Raw genomic sequence first — 18,530 nt, 5'->3', positions numbered from 1 at the left:
GTATTCTGCTTACCTTTTGTTTTTTAGCTCCTGCTAAATCAAAAACATTCATTCATCCGATAAACGCGTACGTCCTTGGCTTATGCAGCCTTATACCATGGCTTTCTTTGCTGGAATAAAAATTGTCATGGTAACAAGAGGAAGGTCTTTTGCTCTTCAGATGACAGAAAACTTTAATGACTTCGAGATGGGTTCATCTTTCAGTGCCAGCACATACATGCATGTTAGTGGCCGATACCAGCTGCTGTGTGCTGCACGTTGTGGAGGAATTGATTTCCGGAGCTGCAGTCAAGACCTGTAGCAGCCAGTTTATCATGTTTGTCTTACTGAATCAATAAAACCACTCTTCCATTTCATGAATTGTTATTCTGCTGCCTGAAATTTGCTGGTAAATCGACCTCAGTGAAGCTGTTATTAGCTATTTCCAACCCTTTGAATTTATCCACACAATTACGGGGGGATCATTATGTACCAAAGGATATCGGGCTGAGGTCTAAAAATGATCACGAAATTAAAGCGCTCCGCTGACAGCCGTGTCAAAAGCACTGAGATTGCTCTCAATATTCTGAAAAGGCAGGCGGCCTCTTGTCTTTAATCCAGCTGGCTGAAATCCCAAAAGGGCCTGTTCCTTTTTTACATCTTGGTGTTTCTGAAATGAGTCGTCAGAGGATCATCCACCCACTGAGGCTCGCTCCGACTCTGAGGGACCATCCTCACTCTTGAGAGAGCAGCAGGGGGTTTTATTCACCTAAACAAGCTCAGTTATTTCTATAAAAAGAGAATAAAGGAGGCTTTGAAAAACGCTTGGTTGCTTTTTTAGTACAAAAAAGAAAGTCATTTTTGTGAAGGACTCTGATTTTGTACAGGGTTGACACGGTAAGAGCAACACCTGTTTAATATAATGCAATCCACTGCAACAGCCCTGCAATAAATCTACCTCTGAAATTTTTATTGTTCACTTTATGTTGAGACTTTGACTACAATATGTTTATTAGAATAGAAATGTTTATTTCCAAGGCCATAGTTTGTGGTAATGTATTGGATTGCATTATATTGTAATTCCAAATTGTTATGTAGACTAAGATTTTAGTTTAGCTTTAGCTTAGATTTTAGTGTTTATTCTGAACATAATGTAATATACAGTTTATGTTTTACATTCATTTATTTTATGGGCCCCTCTGATTGTCTGTGGAAATGAGGGGTGTCTGGCAAATGGAAATGGCCACTGACTATGAATCCTTGAAAGTTACATTTTTAATATAAATATATATTGTCATTAAAAATTTTTTTAAAGATTATATTAAATTGATTTTGTTTGATTTATAACTCAGCCTATTCCTTTTCTGACCACCAAGTGGCATTGTAGTTCAACTTGAGCTTCACAGAGAACTCCTCCTCAGTGCTCCTCACGCTTTGATGTTTCTGTGACGAAGTGATGGGCTTTGGCCAGCAGAGGGTGATGTGTGATAACTTCTGAGGTTTATATCAAACACTTCTTCTTACTACTGTTACAGATGTTCTGTAATCAACAGGAGCTCTTCTCAGTCAAAGCATTAGACACACAGACTGGAATACTTCACACTGAAATGATTCTTATGTACATGAATATTAAGCTGCAGTTAGACACAAGTATTGATCATGAAATTGACAGTGACAGGGCAGGGTGTCCCACCTCCAACCAGAGAAAGCTGAACTTGGCAGTCTTTTTTCTTTCTCATTATTTTGGTTTCATTTACCCCTGACCAACCTGGGCTGTGTGACATCTGGGACGTCATCCTACAGGTTTTCTGGAGTTGAACTCACATTTTTGCCACTTAGCAAACAGTAGCTTGAAATAATTAGCATTGACATTGACACCGATTAAGGGTTTCCCTTTGCTTTCTGTACTTAACACCAGAATAGAATAAAGGGAAAGAGACAGGTGTGTGCTGGTTTTCTAAAAATGGGAAGATAGTTAATGTAGATTGGCTCGCTCACCAACACTATCAACTGTTTCAGCAGCAACAGTGTGTCTGACATACAGCTCGTGGAGGCAGTTAAGGTACTTAAACCCAATTGCAGCAATTTGCGTCAAAAAACCTCTTTTTCTGAGACATAACTAAATCTAAACACACAGACATGAAACACAATTTTTAGATACAGTGTGATTATTTTCAGGGAACATCATTACCACTGATTGACATCTATGCATCTTAGAAATAATTGAAAACTGCTAAACTTGCCTGAGAAACATCATGTTTTTAGTTGTCTTCATTATCAAAGTACTCCAGTAGTAGTAATCTGTACATGAGGGTACATTGCAAACAGGAACTGTAAATAGCTCATTCTGCATACTTGCAACAAATATACGGTACAGTTTTCTCAATTTTGTCTCCTTGAATCACCTACAAGTGTCAGTCTGTCCTAAAACTTGGCTCACCTTAGTAAGCTGCCCGAAACGAGAAACAGCTAACTGTGATAGTCTCTGACCCTTGTCAAATAAGCAAAACACTCTCTAAAACATACATTAGAAGAAGTTATATTATTGATAACCCTATTCACCATTGAACGTTTTATTGAACTTGTGAAGTTAGAAAATCTGGGATGTTTCTCAGTCACTTCAATACAGTTGACGTTTTCTTGAAACCGGTACCTAGTGGCCAAGGCATCATAGGTTATTTCATATTGGCTTATGGTCTTCACTGCCACAAAGAGAGTGATGACTCTTGAGTTTGTTTGGAATAATCAGAAGCACTTACATGTCTCTTTTCAGCAATATATAAGAAGCCTCTTAGTGTGCAGCAGCAGATGTGAGAGTGTCTGTGATGCTGCTTACGTTAAAGATAAGATCGCAACACCACTCTTAATGTCTGCCTCAAGGTCATTTCAAATAGGGACTGAGACCTTTCTTCGACTGTTACTCAGGGGCCACTTCAAAGGTGCAGGTAGAGCATGAAGCAGCCGTTTAACAGTTGCAGCTCGACCCCTGGAGACAAGTACAACTCGTAAAAAAGACCAAATATTTACTGCTGCTTTGGCAACGTGTCTGTGTCATGGTGTTGGTTTTTTCAATCACAGTGTTAGCTTTAAGGACAATGTGAAACCTGCTTTTAGGCAACTGAGTCCTGACGTCGATTCATGGAACATTAAGAAATAAGCATACTGCTTTTGAAATGTCTGTGCTGTCAAGATAAAAATTTTAACCACACCGGCCAGATTTCTAATTTACTTCACGGACCCGTAGTGATTCCAGATGTAATCTTGTTTTCATTTTAAAGCCACCATGTGGTGTTCCTCGAATCTTCCAGCAATCCCTCTATAAACAGATGCACTGTGTTTTTCATGCATTTCCATAAATCAACATTGATATTATCCCATCCGTGGTCATTGGTTTAACTGGGGCCACAGCAGCCAACAAAATTGTTTTATCTGGAGGAAAAACTGTGATAGACAGCTAAAGCCACAGCACAGCTTTACTCTAGTGCGTTGGCAAATGGTCCACCAGATAAGTAATCACAATAAACTGTAACCATCCACCACTACCTATTGTTTCTCTGCATCCAAGGCAACCACATAGCTGGTGTGTTGCAAATGTGCAGACGTCTCCTCAGACATTATCAGAGAAAATATAAAAGATTCCAGATTAGTCCAGTCCTATGGCAGTAAATGTAGCATCATCTGCTAACAAACCTCTTCTGGTGTGATTCAAATCATTTATTTTAACCTGCATTGATTGAGTATTTTGGCCAGCTGGGGGCAGTACAACAAGCTGTAAACAAAGCACTGATGTTTAGAATTGTCACCTTTATCAAGTTATTACAGCAATTTTGTCGGCAAATCGTTGCTTATTTACACATCCAACAGACACAGCGCCACATTAGCATTTGTTTAAATCCGTGTTTCTGGACACCTGATGAATGTATGTAAGACTGTGCACTATTTACTCTCCTTTTGGGTTGTTTTGGTCTCCAGCAACTGAAGGAAATATCTGGCTCTTTAGCTGCTAAATTCTCCACTATGTTCACCAGCTAATCGCTAACTAGGTTGCACACCGTTGTTAAGAGTTTTTAATTCAAAACAGATGCCTGCTGCGTTTGGAAATGAAACTAATGAGAGCAGTGAGTGAAACATTAAACCAAAACACTGAGCTAAAAGGCGCTAAAACTCTACATAGTCCTGAGCAGGAACCAAAGATTCGGGTGATAATTCTCTGTGTACGTCAGTACAAGTAGCCTCAATTAAGCTTCAGATTATTATTTTCCTGATTAAAGAAAAATTGCCCATTGCATTTTCCCAGAGCCCAAGTTGACATATTCCAGTTGCTTGTTCTGTTTGACCAACAGTCCCAAACCCAAAAGTTTTCAGTTTAATATAATAGAAGACAAGCAGAAAACATTCAAGTTTTAGAAGCATTTTTGCTTAAAAAATGATTATCAAAATGTTTTTAATTGTTTCAGCTCCATTAATATTATCAGCTGTTTCAAATGTTTCAAAGAGGGGCACTATTTCTGGGCAAAAGATTAATTGTATAAATAAAATGTGGATTCACATAAAAAACTAAAACTAAAAAAGTGCAAACATGCAATATGCTTGAGAAAATTTGTTGTAAGATATTCCTGTTGAATTCTGTTAATGTACGTGGAGTGTGTTTAGTGTCTTTATCTCTTAGTGTCATGGATCTTTGTCGAACTTTTGCTGTGATACAAGACAAGTTTACTGGTCCGATAGCGCTGTCTTTCTGAATTGTCCTGACTGAAGGTATCACAGTGGAAGGCAAGGGCGTCCGTCCATCCATCGCTGCCTGCCTTGGGGTTGAATTTCCTCTTGGGCATTCCAGCAGAGAGGCTGAGGTCTCTGGGGAAACGCTGCTCTGTCCTGACAGGCTTGGCCTCCAGCAATGACTGATGCACAATAGCAGTACACAGCACAGAGGCAAAGTCTCCGAGAGCATCACCGCCACCACCGACAATCCCTCCTTTTCTGTCTCTGTCTCCCTCTCCCGCTCTCTCCCTCTCTCTCAGGCTGACATGTAAGACATTTTGCCAAGAAGCTGTCAGTCTGTTTGCACTGTGTTCTGAATGATATGAGCGTCTGATTGCTCAATTCAGCCCCGCTCTGGCAAAGTGTTTACTTCTTCATGTACATGAGTACTACGAGATCCTCTTTTTGCCCTCAGCCATATGAAGACGGTTTTAATTTTATGTTGTGTCTAAAGAAAAAGCAGGGGCCCACATACTGCCGGACATCTCAAGGGCAGAAAGAAGGAGAAAACCTTCTTGTGGTATTTATCAATCCATGCTGTACGTCACAAACAGGGCAAAAGTTCACATTCTGCAAACACCAGCAGGCGAATATTACAAGTACCAGAACTATTTAAGTACTTAAACGGTACAGTTGGACAGTAGGAAAGTAGGACAACTTTATCCCATTGTCTTTAGCCATGTCTTTTTTATCAGATTGAAGTGTGTCCGAATTGTCTGTACACCATCACATCCCTGACATCTCTGTTCAGATTGTGATGAAACTGAGGGGAATGGTGCCTCTTAAAGATATTGTTTTTGGCCTCATAAAGGGCTGAAAAGTTTGGTGATTGACCAAGTAATGTCCTACAGAAAATCAGATTGATTCAAAATGAGCTACACAAACACAAATATACAAATACGCTGTCTAATCCTTGAAAAGTACATACATTTTCCCAGTTTTTCTTTTCTCTTTCCAATTTGTTCACATCGAGCACTTGATGTGTGCAGGGGTTCCACTAACAAGCTCACTAATCAACCAGTTGACATGATATCTCATGTTGAAGTGGATATGATTAATATTTTTATATTAACAACGAATCACACGACTAACTGTAAGAAAAACAGATCACTTAACCCACAGAGAATTATCACCTGACTACATACAGCCACCCTCAGCTCTACAGAGTTTTGTAGTGACTTTCAGCTCATTGTTTTGGTTTCTGGCCCACAGCTATATTGTTTTGATTCAGTCTTGCTGCTTTTATCTGTCTTGTTTTTGACTGTAACACACAGATGTTTTCTGTGAAAAAGCTCTGATAACCCCACTGTAGGCTTATGCTACCTGTTCGGGCAGACACAGTTTACGACTAGCTACATGTTTGTGCCACATGTGCCAGATATTTTCCTGAGTTGGTGGAGACCCAACAGAGCTAAAAGAGGGTAAATAATGGACTGAGATTTATCAGGTGGATACAAATGAGGCTCGAAATGAATGACAATGTTGACGGTTTAAGGCCTTGACAGACAATAACTAACCCACGAGTCAAGGTTATGATGAAACTTGAACTGTTCCCTATCACTGGGAACCTTGCGTCCTTCATAGGAGAAAACATGAGCTAAACCAACACATGGGGAATTTAATCTTCATGTAAAAATATGTGTCCAGCATAGAAAATCTGCTTTGTAAACACAGCAGTATTAGTACAACATCAAGTTTAGCGGAGTAGATACAAATAGAAACACCCTGGAGGGGCAATTGGTTTTGTCCACATACATGACTCATACGCTTCCTATTAGTGGTACACAAAAGAAAGAACATATTCTCATGGTAAAAAAAAAAAAAAAAAGGAATTCAGTTTCATGGTGTTTATATAGAGGGTGTGTGCACGACTGGGAGAAGGAAAGCCCAGACCTCTTTGCGGAGCTGAATGTTTACGTCTGAACACATATAATGCAGTTGTTCAAACCCGAGAGCCCAGCGGCTTGTAAATTAAATCGATCATTTGAAGTGACGAAATGTTTTGCAATACCTTGAGACGCATACCAGTCATTTTTAGGTGGTGAGCCTGCAGGTCCTGCCTCATTCTCTGTGGTGGTGGTCCAGGGTGACAGGGGGCATCGCCTGTCTAGTATGTAGGTCAGTCATGCTGAAGATTCACGGCTTCCAAAATTACAGAGAATGAGACAGCTTGGGACCCAAAACTTTAAAGTCCAACAGCTGGGAGACATTAAGAACAAGATCCCCCTCAGTGGCCGTAATGAACGTTAATGAACGGACCTGAAAGGACAGATGTAGGCAGATGAAAAGCAAAGAGGAGGACATGAAGACAAGTGGAAGAGGTTTTGAGGTTTTGTTTGGTGAGAGGCTTTGAGACAAAACGCTGCAAAAGGAAAATGTGTTTTGGTGTGAGTAGGTCGAGAGGCACTCTAAATCCCAAACAGCCTGTCCCAGTAACCAAAGGCCTCCAGCGTATAGCCTAGATCCTCAGCTACACACAGCTCCAGCCTGAAGCCCTTGACAGATTGTTAACTGTCCCACGCCTGCAAGGGGTGAGAGTTCAACACTGTGAGACCCACAGATCACTGGGACACAACATGGCTATAAATAATAAAATGGCTGAAAATGTGCGAGAATCCGAGAACCACAAGCGGTAAGGGCTCTCCATTTTTAAGTGTTTATTACATTGTCAAAGTCGAATAAGAGCAGGTATGTATGTATGTTCTAGTGTTTCTCCAATTTAAAACATCATTTCCTAAAAACCCTGCTGTGGTAAGACTCATGTTAACGAAAACAGTTTGCACTGTCAGACGTCACAGTCTGTCTGATTTGTGCCGTAAAGCAATGATTCCCAATCCTGGGCTGTGGACTGGTACCAGGCCTTAGAACATTGCCATTAATACTAATTTCATAATAAATAAGACCATGATCTTGGCATGGTCTTTGTTTGTTCCATCTTTCTTTATCACTCCCACAACAACAGGATACCCATTTTCAGCTATAAATTAATCTGTTAAGTTCATTAGTCCTCATCAACCACTTGGCTAATAGATCTGCATGTTCAGTGATTTTACTGCTGTTGCCACTAGCTACATGAGTAAAAAGCAAAACTTTGAGAGTTTAAGAAAGCTTGAGGGTTTCTTTTGGAGTAGTTGGGTAACTATGTCAGCACAAAACTGTCTGTGGGGCAAAAGCCGTTGCCGAACCCCTGCTGTAAAGCAATTCATTTTGGCCACGGTCCTACAAAGTCAGCAATTCTTGGCTGGATGTGTCATAATGGGCTGAAAAGGCCGGTGGTGTTGCCAGAATTTGGATGGATATTCAGAATCAATTAGATTTTTTTTTAAGAGGAAAAACATAGATGTTACAAATAAAGGTCATAGTCATTCCGGAGGGCACTACTCAGACTGTAAAAACAGTCTCCTGTGCTGCAAACGCGGGCCCATCTGACTTTATGGAAGTACAAAACAAAATCGCTAGAGCATCTATTCAACTGTCTGAACATCAGAGAAGAAGAAGTGTGCATCGAAGACGATCATGTTTAATTGCGCAATGTGCAATTAAATGAACCAAATGTAAACTACAACGTCAACTTTCCACTGTGGTTTTTCTGTATACAAACTCCAGATTTAGATAGCACAGTGAATCCACATGTATCTCTCGGTCAATCTAAATACTGCAGGTCTGATGGTTTGGGAGATAACTCTTCCAGTAACTGAAAGTTTGCAGGTTCAGACTGCAAATCAAGTACATCAGTGCTGGATGATTCCAGTATTTTCCATGTGATCATCAGATGTCTCTTTAACTTTATAGCAGTGCTAGCTGATGTGTATCTTTGATGACATTATATTGCATTACATTTATTTAGCAATGCAGTAAGTGCAATCAGCTATGTGGATACAACCCAAAAAGTACATTCATACAAGTACATCAGCTTCATCAAGTGCTACATTTAGAAACAATAAGAGATAGAGATAGAGAAAGAGGTTTTTTATGTATTTAACAGTAACAGAAATGTAGCCACCAGGCTTTAGTTTCACCTTGACCCCCACACACACACACACACACACACACACACACACACACACACACACACACACACACACACACACACACACACACCAGAACATCACAAGTAAAACAAAGAACAATCACACACAGGGATCATCAGTGAGTTCTCTTTATTAAAAGCACTGTATTTCACTTGTTGCCAAGAGATTCTGTTTACTTGAAGCCCCACAAGGTCAGATTCTGTAATTATGGAAAATATGAGTCATTATTTTGCCCGCTCACAAGGTATTTTGGAAGGTCTCTTGAAATTTCAGCTCTCCTTCAATCAAATAAACAAAGGATATTTTAAGGTTGTTTTGACTGTTAGGAGTCGGTACTGTTGTTGCAGGGGAGGAATCCACATGTTGAAGTACACATATGTCCTAAAGATAAACAAATCAAACCTTGCAATATAGTAATTTATACAATTTTTAGACATATATGCATGTTATACATTAAATAAAAGGCTAGAACTGTATATAAAAAGCATACTTTTTGTCAGTTCCTTGACAGTTTGTCTTCCGTTTCTTTGCAGGGCGAAGTATTTTCGAGGGAAGAAGCTGAACGGAGAATATGAGATCCGGGTGGAACAGGTATTGTGGATTTAACATAAATTCTGTGTAGTACTTTATTGATTCTTTTCAAAACTGCAACATTTTATACTTATTATTCAGTCAGCATTTAATTAAATAATATTGAGGATGACCTTCAGTTTGTAGGTTATGCAAAGGGCACTTGATGCTGAATTTGGCTAAAGTTCATTATTTTTCAATACCTGAACACCTTAGAGTGCATTATCACTCCTATAGCATGCCAATTCTTTCGCAATATTCACTGTCTGGGATGCGTCTCCACATGAAACTTGCACACACAATTTGAATTATGGCCACCCTGATCTTTTATATACAATCTACTTCAATTTAAAACTTTACTTTTGAGGAATAGTTTGACATTTTGGGAAATATGCTTCCTAACTTTCTTTCCAGCAAGCCAAACACTCACTAGCACCTCTAAAACTCACTAATTCACACGTTCGATTTTGTTTGTTTAATCTGTACAAAAAGAATGTGAAAACAATAATTTGTAGTTTTACGGGGAGTACTTCTTGCTAACTATTAACAATTTCTTGTTAGCCGTTTCCCCCTGTTTCCAGTCTTAATGCTAAGCTAGGCTAACCTAATCACTTCCTAGCTCTGGCTCCAAAGTGAGCAGACATGCATCAATCTTCTCATGTAACTCTCGGCAAGAAAGCAAAGAAGCACATTTGCCCAAAAGCTATTCCACTGAAGCATCTTGATTTAAATCTAACACGGTTGTGCCGATATTATTTACAGTATGCAGAGAAATACGTGTTAAAGTCTAGACATACAGTATTTACAGTGTGTAGATAACATCTAATTTACCTCAAATAATTCCATTATACATCTGCAAGCCATTGTTGAGACTGGAACTGTCTTTGAAATGGAGTGGTGGGCTTTTATGAGAGAAGGAAAAAGCGACCACAAAAAGCTGGACCGGTGATTTTATAGCCTGTTTGCTCCACTCTCTACTGTTGTGGTCTAATCCCCTTTCTAGGACGGGCGGGGTTGGAATATGTGTCAAGATTTTTCTATGGAATGTAAACCTAACCTTTTAAAATGGATTTTAAAAAATATATTGTGGTGTCACAGATATTGAACCCCAATAAAAATGTGACTGCGTTAATTAGGCCCCTTTAAATAGTGAGGGGACCATACAAGCCCCCCAAAAAAAAGCTCAGCTATAGCTCAAATGACCTAGTTAGATCACTTTGGACCCTCCACTCTTTCCCAGAAGCCCCCTGTGTTGACGATAACAAGTCAGTTGCTAATTGCCTTCAGCAGCCAGACTCTTCATAGACTGTTAGTGCTCCTCGCTGAGAGCCTTAGGACGATGGAAACCCAATCTCTGTGTGAAAAGTTAGCGACATGCTGAGATGAACCCTTTTAGGGGATGACAATAAAAGCAGAAAGAGACCCCCTGCATTTTCTCCCTCTCTCGTCAATCCCATTTCCTCGTTGGCTTTTAACATCTCTACACAGCAAACATTTTGACACTGAATAGATTTTTTTTCAGTGGCCTGCATCAACACTGAAACATGGCACCAACATTAAGGTTAAAGCATTCCTAGTTGTTCAAAGCTGCTACCTAAATCATATGCATTTTACATTTACCTGTAGTAAATTTCAAAACAGCTCTAAAAGCAGTTTTTTGTATTATATATTTTAAAATGTTATTAAATGGTAATTAAAATGATAATTTTTATCTTATTTAGATGGACATTGACCTTACACAGCATTTTATAGCTGTTATCTATCATGTTTATGCTGTTAAAGCCCTCTGAAGCAGCACTTGCAAGCCCCAAACTAACATAACTCTTCTCTGGCTTACTTGCTGCCATATAAGGTACCATCTTTAGACTCCAGCACAGGCTCACAACAGCATGTGATGCTGTGGTGGGGAGGCCTGATGCCAGTATGTATGAAAGAGAAAGAGAGCGGCTCTGATTCTTCGATCTAATATCTGTCAGCAAGGCTGCCCCGCCACCTGTACCTTCCCCACAGCAGATCTGCGAGCCCATTGTTGCGGATCATTCCCTCTCATTTACATGACCCACTTTGTAGTTACATTTGGCAGACGCCTGACGTCTTGTGTCCACCGGGTAACGCCTTTTATCCGCTAAACAGATGCTCATAGGAGCGCCGGTGGTGGTTTCTTTGTGCTCCTAAGTGACTAATAAAACCAGGCTTGGAGGCATTGCTTTTTTGCAAAGTGATGAAATATGTTCAGTTGTAGTTCTTCATGCTTTTGAGTGCCAAAAACATGCCAAGTGATCCTCATAGTCAGATTAGTATAACAGCATAATTTCTTTTGATTCAAAATTAAAAACACAGCCAGTAAAGAGTGTATAGCTGACACGTGACTTCTGAACCAAACACAAAAAGGTCTCTCTAACATGACTACAGCTGGGAGTTGTATATTAACTTCTTTCACTCTCACTCTCAGTTAATCCCTTGTGGTTTAAAGGAGGAGTTGATGTGCAGTTACATCAGGCCAGTGCTCATATATCATGAGCCTGTGACTCATTTAAATCATGAGATCCAGAAAAACAATAATAATAAAAAAATGTAAAAATGAAAATACTGTCATACAGTTTTCTCTCTGGTATGCAGCTCTTCTTTTTTTTTTTTTTTACCATAATGTCCCAGTAAAAGTTCAAACAGTAAAAGTCTACAGTCATGCTAGCAGCTTTAGGTGCTTTGAGCTAAATGCTACTGTCAGCATGCCCACAATGATAGTTAATGCTAATATTAAGTTATGTTTACCATGTTCGTCATCAAAGTTCAGCTATGATAGCATTAGCACCGTAGACTGTAGAATTAAAGGCCGCCAGTGACCGCACCTGTCACTCAAATTGACCATAGCCTTAAATACGCATAACTTTATGCCTTAATATAATTTAACTGGGTGAGTAATATAAAAATTCTCCCCCCATACAGTTGACATGAACGGGGATATTAGCTATAGAGACCAAAACGTGTTTTATATTAGCCTGTAAAAATCGAGTGGCCTTTTGTGGAACTTGAATTTGAAAAACCTCCAGTGCTTTTGAGCTTCCTGTTGCATATTTATTGTGTCCAGTACACAACACTGTCCACTACTTTGAGACTGCTTTGAGGTTTTATGATGCATTTTATTGTTGAAGTACTCTTATAAAAGTATAACTTCTCATTTATGAGAGGAAAATTGTGTTACTCCTTTCAAAGGTTTCACAGTCTCACTTTAAAGGTTTACCCCAGCTTCTGATCCACTTGTGCGTTATTTTTTTAAATAGATTTTTCCTCAGGGGGTTTTATCTCACAGTAGGTGGCTGAAGATATTTAGGAACACCGACACCACCACTGATTTGATATCCGGACACATATGTTCGCCACTTTACACTTGGACCCAGAGATTTGGTGCGTTCATTAAGAATAGTGACACATTCCAGAGATCTTTGGAGCTTAGGGGATTAGGTATCGCCTGTATTGCCTTTTGTATGTCTTTGCAGTATTTGGGATGTGTGTAGAGTGGTGGCAGTGCCAAGCCGAGGGCCTCTTGAGCTGAGATCTTGTGCACTGAAAGTCGTCACCCTACTTTGCACTTGGAGAATTGTGACAGTCCATTTTGAAAAATGCCTGAACACCTGCTCCAATCCCCCAACAAAAGGCTACCAGACGAACTGCCTGTTTGCTACCCACAAGCCCCGCAAAGTCATAAACACTGCAATTTACACAATTGGACACATTAGGCAGTTAAATTTGAAGGGGTCTGTTGTTTGTGAAAGAATAAGGGGAGGTTCTTCTGGGTTGCCGGACCATGTGTGGTTTGGGTCGGGCAGGGCAACATCTGTTCCGCAGGCACATGACCTCAGCGTTGTCCACACTCCTTTCTGCTGCAGTCATGGCAGCTCACAGGCAGTTGGCTGTATGTTATCCGTACCCTTTTTTGGCTGGTATTTGCACATGACACAGGGCATCTGGGTCGAACTTACTCTAGACGGGTGATTTGGTTTGGTACTCGCTGCCGACATCTGACTGACCCAGCTGCCCTCATGCCTTCTGTTGCCCTATGGCATTTAGCATCTGTCTTGGATTTCAACATTTAGTGCCTCAATGGATTATTTCACTGTGGTACAAGGTGGTAGTGATTAGCGGCAAATACTTCTCTGTGGTGTATGAATGGTCCACTGTACTTCAGACCTCTCAATTGCATCAGTATGCGATTCAACCAAGCTTATCAAGAGTTTCTGAAAATTCAGAGGTGGTCAACAGAAAAGTCTGCCCTGCGACTTCAAATCAAATCACTACAGCCTGTTCTCTCCTCACATTTGTACACAAAACTGAATAGCTTTACCTCATTTAATTCTCCTGTAAGCATGCATTACAATCCAGGAGAAAATGAACAGCTACTTCTTTCACCCAGGTCTTACTTAGTCAAGGTTTTTACCCATTGAAACTAAAAACAATTTTTATTTTACATTTTCAGTTTGGTCACTCGGGACCAAAAATAAAAAAAGAACAACTATCACTGGAACCAGGTCAGTGTTAAAGGGAATATAATGGAATATAATAAGAATTTGGATTTAGTAAGGTTAATTATGGCTTAGATCTGTATTAACAGTTATAAGAACATCTATTTTCTTATTGTATCATCATTGGCTCTTTGTAAACCCTGCCTCTATTATTATGTAATTTAATACAATGACATAAATATGAATAATAATATAAAATCATTCTAATAATAATGTAATACATTGTATTCAACTGCTCGCTTCCATTTTAATATTGAATCTTAATGTTTTCTACAATTGATCGCAATGGCATCAGTTTTGTATTTTGGCATATTTCCTTCTAATCTTGAATTATCTTGAATGAAACTTTCAGTGCTCACTCATTAGCCAATAATTTCACTACTTTAATGGATTATAATGATATTTTAGCTGCTTTCATATCTTACTCTTTAACTGACTTCAAACCTTCCAATGTCTTCATGTCAAGTGTCATTTCAACTGATTCTTACTCTTTAGCTTGTAGTTAAACTACTTATTTGACATTTCTACTGTTGTCAGGGTCAGTACACACACGTACTCCCCTTTTTTACAGTGTGCGCACTTCAACTGTCTTTAGTGCTTAAAGTGAAATTACAGCTGTTTTTGTTTGACAGTTCAACTTACACTTTCTTCCCTTCAGCTGACAGTTCAGCTGCGTTTGACATTTACTCACAAGCTGTTACTACTGCTCAAACTGACCACTCACCTGCCTACAGGGCTTCAACTTCAAACGGAAATTTCTAATGCTGTCACCCATTACTCTGAAATGTTTGCTCCTTTCAATGTTTACACTTCAACTGGCAATTCAAACTATTTGCTTTAACTTAAACTGACCTTAAACTCAATCTTCAACTCCCATGTAGTATTTCCCCTTCAATGCATTAACATTTGAATACATTCAAACCTCTTTACAGTGTTTTCAGTGCATTTACATTTTCTTTAGAACATTTAGCTTGTTATCCTGCTGCTGTTGCAGACTGTAGTTGAAGAACAGCTTGACTGGTCTTCCCAAGCTGTTTTTGCCACAGGCCTGTTTACAGTTTGACTCATGACGAAACAAAAGGCACCTTAACCACCTGAACCTCAGTGACACGGGTTAGTCCAAATCTAAAAATACCCGCAAAGATTCCAGATGAGCTACTGTCAAGTGGTGTTTACTGTACTGTCCACAGGTTCACATGGCTTGGCAGTCAGGACAGAGTGCATGTAGCACTGCAGGGATAAATGAGGCTTGCCCGTACATTTCTGTAGCTAAGCTAAACCAGTGCCTTACTCTACAGTGTTTTGTCAGATATGAAATATCATTATTCCAAGCTGCAGATTGTGTGCCATTTTTGTATAAATAAAAAAAGTGGAGGTCCTGTTGAAGACAATACAGTTTTTGGCAACACAGTGATCCAGCACTTATTAATGGAAGCTTTTCCATTGGCTGTTCTCCTGTGGTAGGAGTGTGTGTATTTTACATTTCTAGTTTGCTTGGATTACTGTAAATAAACCAATTAGCTAGCAGTGAGCAGTGGGAGTGAATATGGCTGGCAGACACTCAAACTGCAGGAACAACAGAAGTACGAGCTCAGTAAGGAGAGAAATTCAGCTTGAGACAAGGTTGAACCTAATCGCAAACATACTGTCTTCTATAATTCTGTTCCTCCTAACAAGTTGGCTGAAACCTATTCTTGAGATGAGAAGAATCAGCTCTGGAGGCAGTTGTCCCATGTATCACTTCCTGTTTTCCTTTCCCAGGGCAAGAGCTGCTCCAAGACAAGTGTCTGAATGTGTTACCGTGATGGTAACCATGGCGCTGTGAAAAGCCTCCTGTCCTGGCTTCTGGGCCTGTGCCCTACACCAGCCACTTCATCCATTACTGCCCAATGACAGTGGTTGTTAGCACTCCTCTTACCCAAAACCAGCCAATCAGAGATGGCGTGGAATGCCCGGCCCTTGCCAAAATGTTGCCCACTCTGGTTTTATCTGGTCGCAGCAAAAGTCAACGTAGGCCCCTGTGTTTGGGATGGGATTTGTTTTGGAGATGCAATGATGGAGGATGTGTAGTTGTGTTTGAGTGTGCATTTTGGGTGTGTTAGCGAGGCATGTGCAGCTGAGCACACAGATGTTTCTTTCAGAGGTGGGGATCAGTAGAGAAGAGCTGAGAAAATGAAAGGAGCCAAGTGCATGTCCTTGAGGCACATTGAGTGTGAGTGGCGCCTCGTTGTCCCCTAAATAAGATTACGGCATTTACTCGCCCCCTGCTCTTCCTCTGAGAGTGCAACACAATATATAAAAGAGGTGGGTGTTTTTTTTTTTTTTTCTCTTGGCAAAAAAACCCAGTTTCGTTACGTTGGCACATTCTTTTCAAAACCAACTCACTCCCCCATACAGAGTTTACATGGGCCACAGAGCTGGATGAAAGGAAAATTTATCTCTGAGAGAATATTGCTGATAATACTTCCTTTTCATGTAGATAAAAGCCCATGTAAAGCTTGGTAAAGCAGGCTTAAAGTATCAAATGATGATCGCAGTATGAGCAATTGACGTAACTTACTATGCAAATTGGCAGTAGCAGGGTTGAGTAGAGGGTCAGATGGAGGATTTGCTTCCATTCGCATCCATGTTGGCTTTTTGCAGGCTGATCTATATGTTGCCTGTCGGAAGCCTACAAAGCAAAGCAGCTTACTGCAGGTTTTTGTTGTGCGAGCCACAGCATGAGCTAATTATGAGCTGTCTGACATTCAAGCAGCTTTTCAATGTGTACTGTGTATTGTTTTTTGCGCAAATCACAAAATATTAAACAAAAACAAACAAAATTAATTAAAAATATTCTCTTGAACTTTCCAGTGTAGTTGCCTCTTCAAGTCTGTGCTATGTTTGCCTTTTACTCTTTATATCTGCATTAATATTTTTATTTTTTGGCCACAAGGGGGCAGCACAACGAGCACAAACACAATACTGACATACTATTACCTTGGAAAGTGGATATCCTAGCATCTTAACAAACAGTTGCCTATTTACACATTCAGCAGACGCGGAGCAATATTAGCATTGTTTTCAGTCACTGCCAACTCCTTGGGAGTTCTTGTTCTCTAGCTGCTAAATGCTCTGTTAGCTAGTAGTGAACTTTGTCTCTATGCTGCCACGTAGCAGACTGTGAACGTATGAGAGCTTTTACACCGCTGAAAACGAGGTTAAGGACATAAGAGAGACTGAACCAAGACAGAAGAGTCACAGGCTATAAAAAACCAAAACAAGGAGCTAAAACATGCTCAGCTCTGCTAGCGATAACTCTCTGTAGTTTGCTAACTATGACAGACACCTCTCACATCACACATTGTCATTTGACTCATTTCTAATATAAACTTATTGATTACAGCTAGAACATCAACTTTTAAGCATGAAAAAGTCAAAAGTCACATTGTTCAAATTACACAGTTGACAAAAACGGACATTGTGCATCTTTACAGTCAGAAGAGAACTTTTTGAGTTTTTTGAGTTCACACAAATACAAATGCAAACCAACTGCAAAGGGTTACATGCTGTATGATCAAGCTTTTGTTTGTTTATTTACCTAGCCAGTCCAAAGTGAATCCATCGACCTGCCTCTCCGTCACAAACATATTTCTTTAATTGAATGACTGCCGTGTGGTATTAGCCATGTGCTGTACATGTGTGCAGGACTTCAGTCCAAAATGCAATATGTCCTCTTGAGAAGGAATTTGCTCCTCGAGTGTCGATGAGAAGTATTTGAATAGCATTAATTATTCTGTTAAGCCCAAATAAACTAAACATTTTAAGATTACTTTAATAAAGATCACTTTGATTGCATAAAAAACTATAGTCAAGCTATAAATTGGTAATAACCTCTTTAGATGTAGCCTGTTGAGTATGATACACTGATTGCAATTACAATAGTCAAGTCAGGACCGGCCTCAGTTTGTCACATCTAAGGACATCACTGTCCATTTGATTATGTTTTTCCTTTGAGTAACATCTCATTTTTAAACACAGCACTCCTTTTATGCAGTGTTGAGAGGGAGCAAATGATTGAATCTGGTCCATTGCTGACTCAGGTTTCAGAGTACTCACAGACAAACAAAATGCAGCCATGTTCTCTTTGTAGTGTTGTGTTTGGGAGGCGACCGCGTCATGTCAAATTGAATTTTTGTTTTTCCACAGAGAGTCAGCAGGCTGCTTGTTTGGGGCCCATTAAATCCACTACATCAGTGTCACTCCTCATACTTATAAGTGATGTGAAGACTAGCAAATGGCAGGGTTTAATGTCTGAGGTCAACTGGCTGCTGTTTAGGATCCCTCTAAGGCTTTCTGTACCTGGAGTTTACAATGATGCAGCCTTGAGGTTGGACCCTGTCAGGGGAACATGAAGCGATCCAACAGTGCGTTAGATGAACTGAAATCATTTTCTGTGAGTCACACAGCCCCCAGCAATACGCTACCTCCACTGCCCCTCTGAGGAAATATGGAAAGCGTGTTCAGAATGAAGCAGGGTTTCAGACAGAAGGCCACAGTCAAGAACAACTTCTTACACATTCAGTTCACATTCACATTCAAGTATATTTGTAGCCAAAATTTTATGACTTTGCTGTGTAGACAGCTACTGGATGTCCTTTATGAGACAATCATTCATAAGCCACTTGGT

At 39.9% G+C, this 18,530-nt stretch overlaps 1 protein-coding gene across 2 annotated transcripts in view; it reads left to right on the top strand.

The window, feature by feature from the left end:
• Positions 1–18,530, top strand: part of LOC127359225 (synapsin-3-like) — a 115,769-nt gene that overhangs the window by 14,488 nt on the left and 82,751 nt on the right. For both annotated transcript variants that reach the window (XM_051393103.1, XM_051393104.1), the window contains exon 3: positions 9,305–9,362. In XM_051393103.1, coding sequence (XP_051249063.1) covers positions 9,305–9,362 — 58 coding nt within the window. The remainder of the gene's footprint in view (positions 1–9,304; positions 9,363–18,530) is intronic.

The sequence above is a fragment of the Dicentrarchus labrax genome, unplaced genomic scaffold (genome assembly GCF_905237075.1).
Source record: "Dicentrarchus labrax unplaced genomic scaffold, dlabrax2021, whole genome shotgun sequence".
NCBI classification, from domain to species: domain Eukaryota; kingdom Metazoa; phylum Chordata; class Actinopteri; family Moronidae; genus Dicentrarchus; species Dicentrarchus labrax.
Note: the sequence above shows the minus strand (reverse complement) of the source record. Positions and strands in the feature narration are given on the sequence as shown.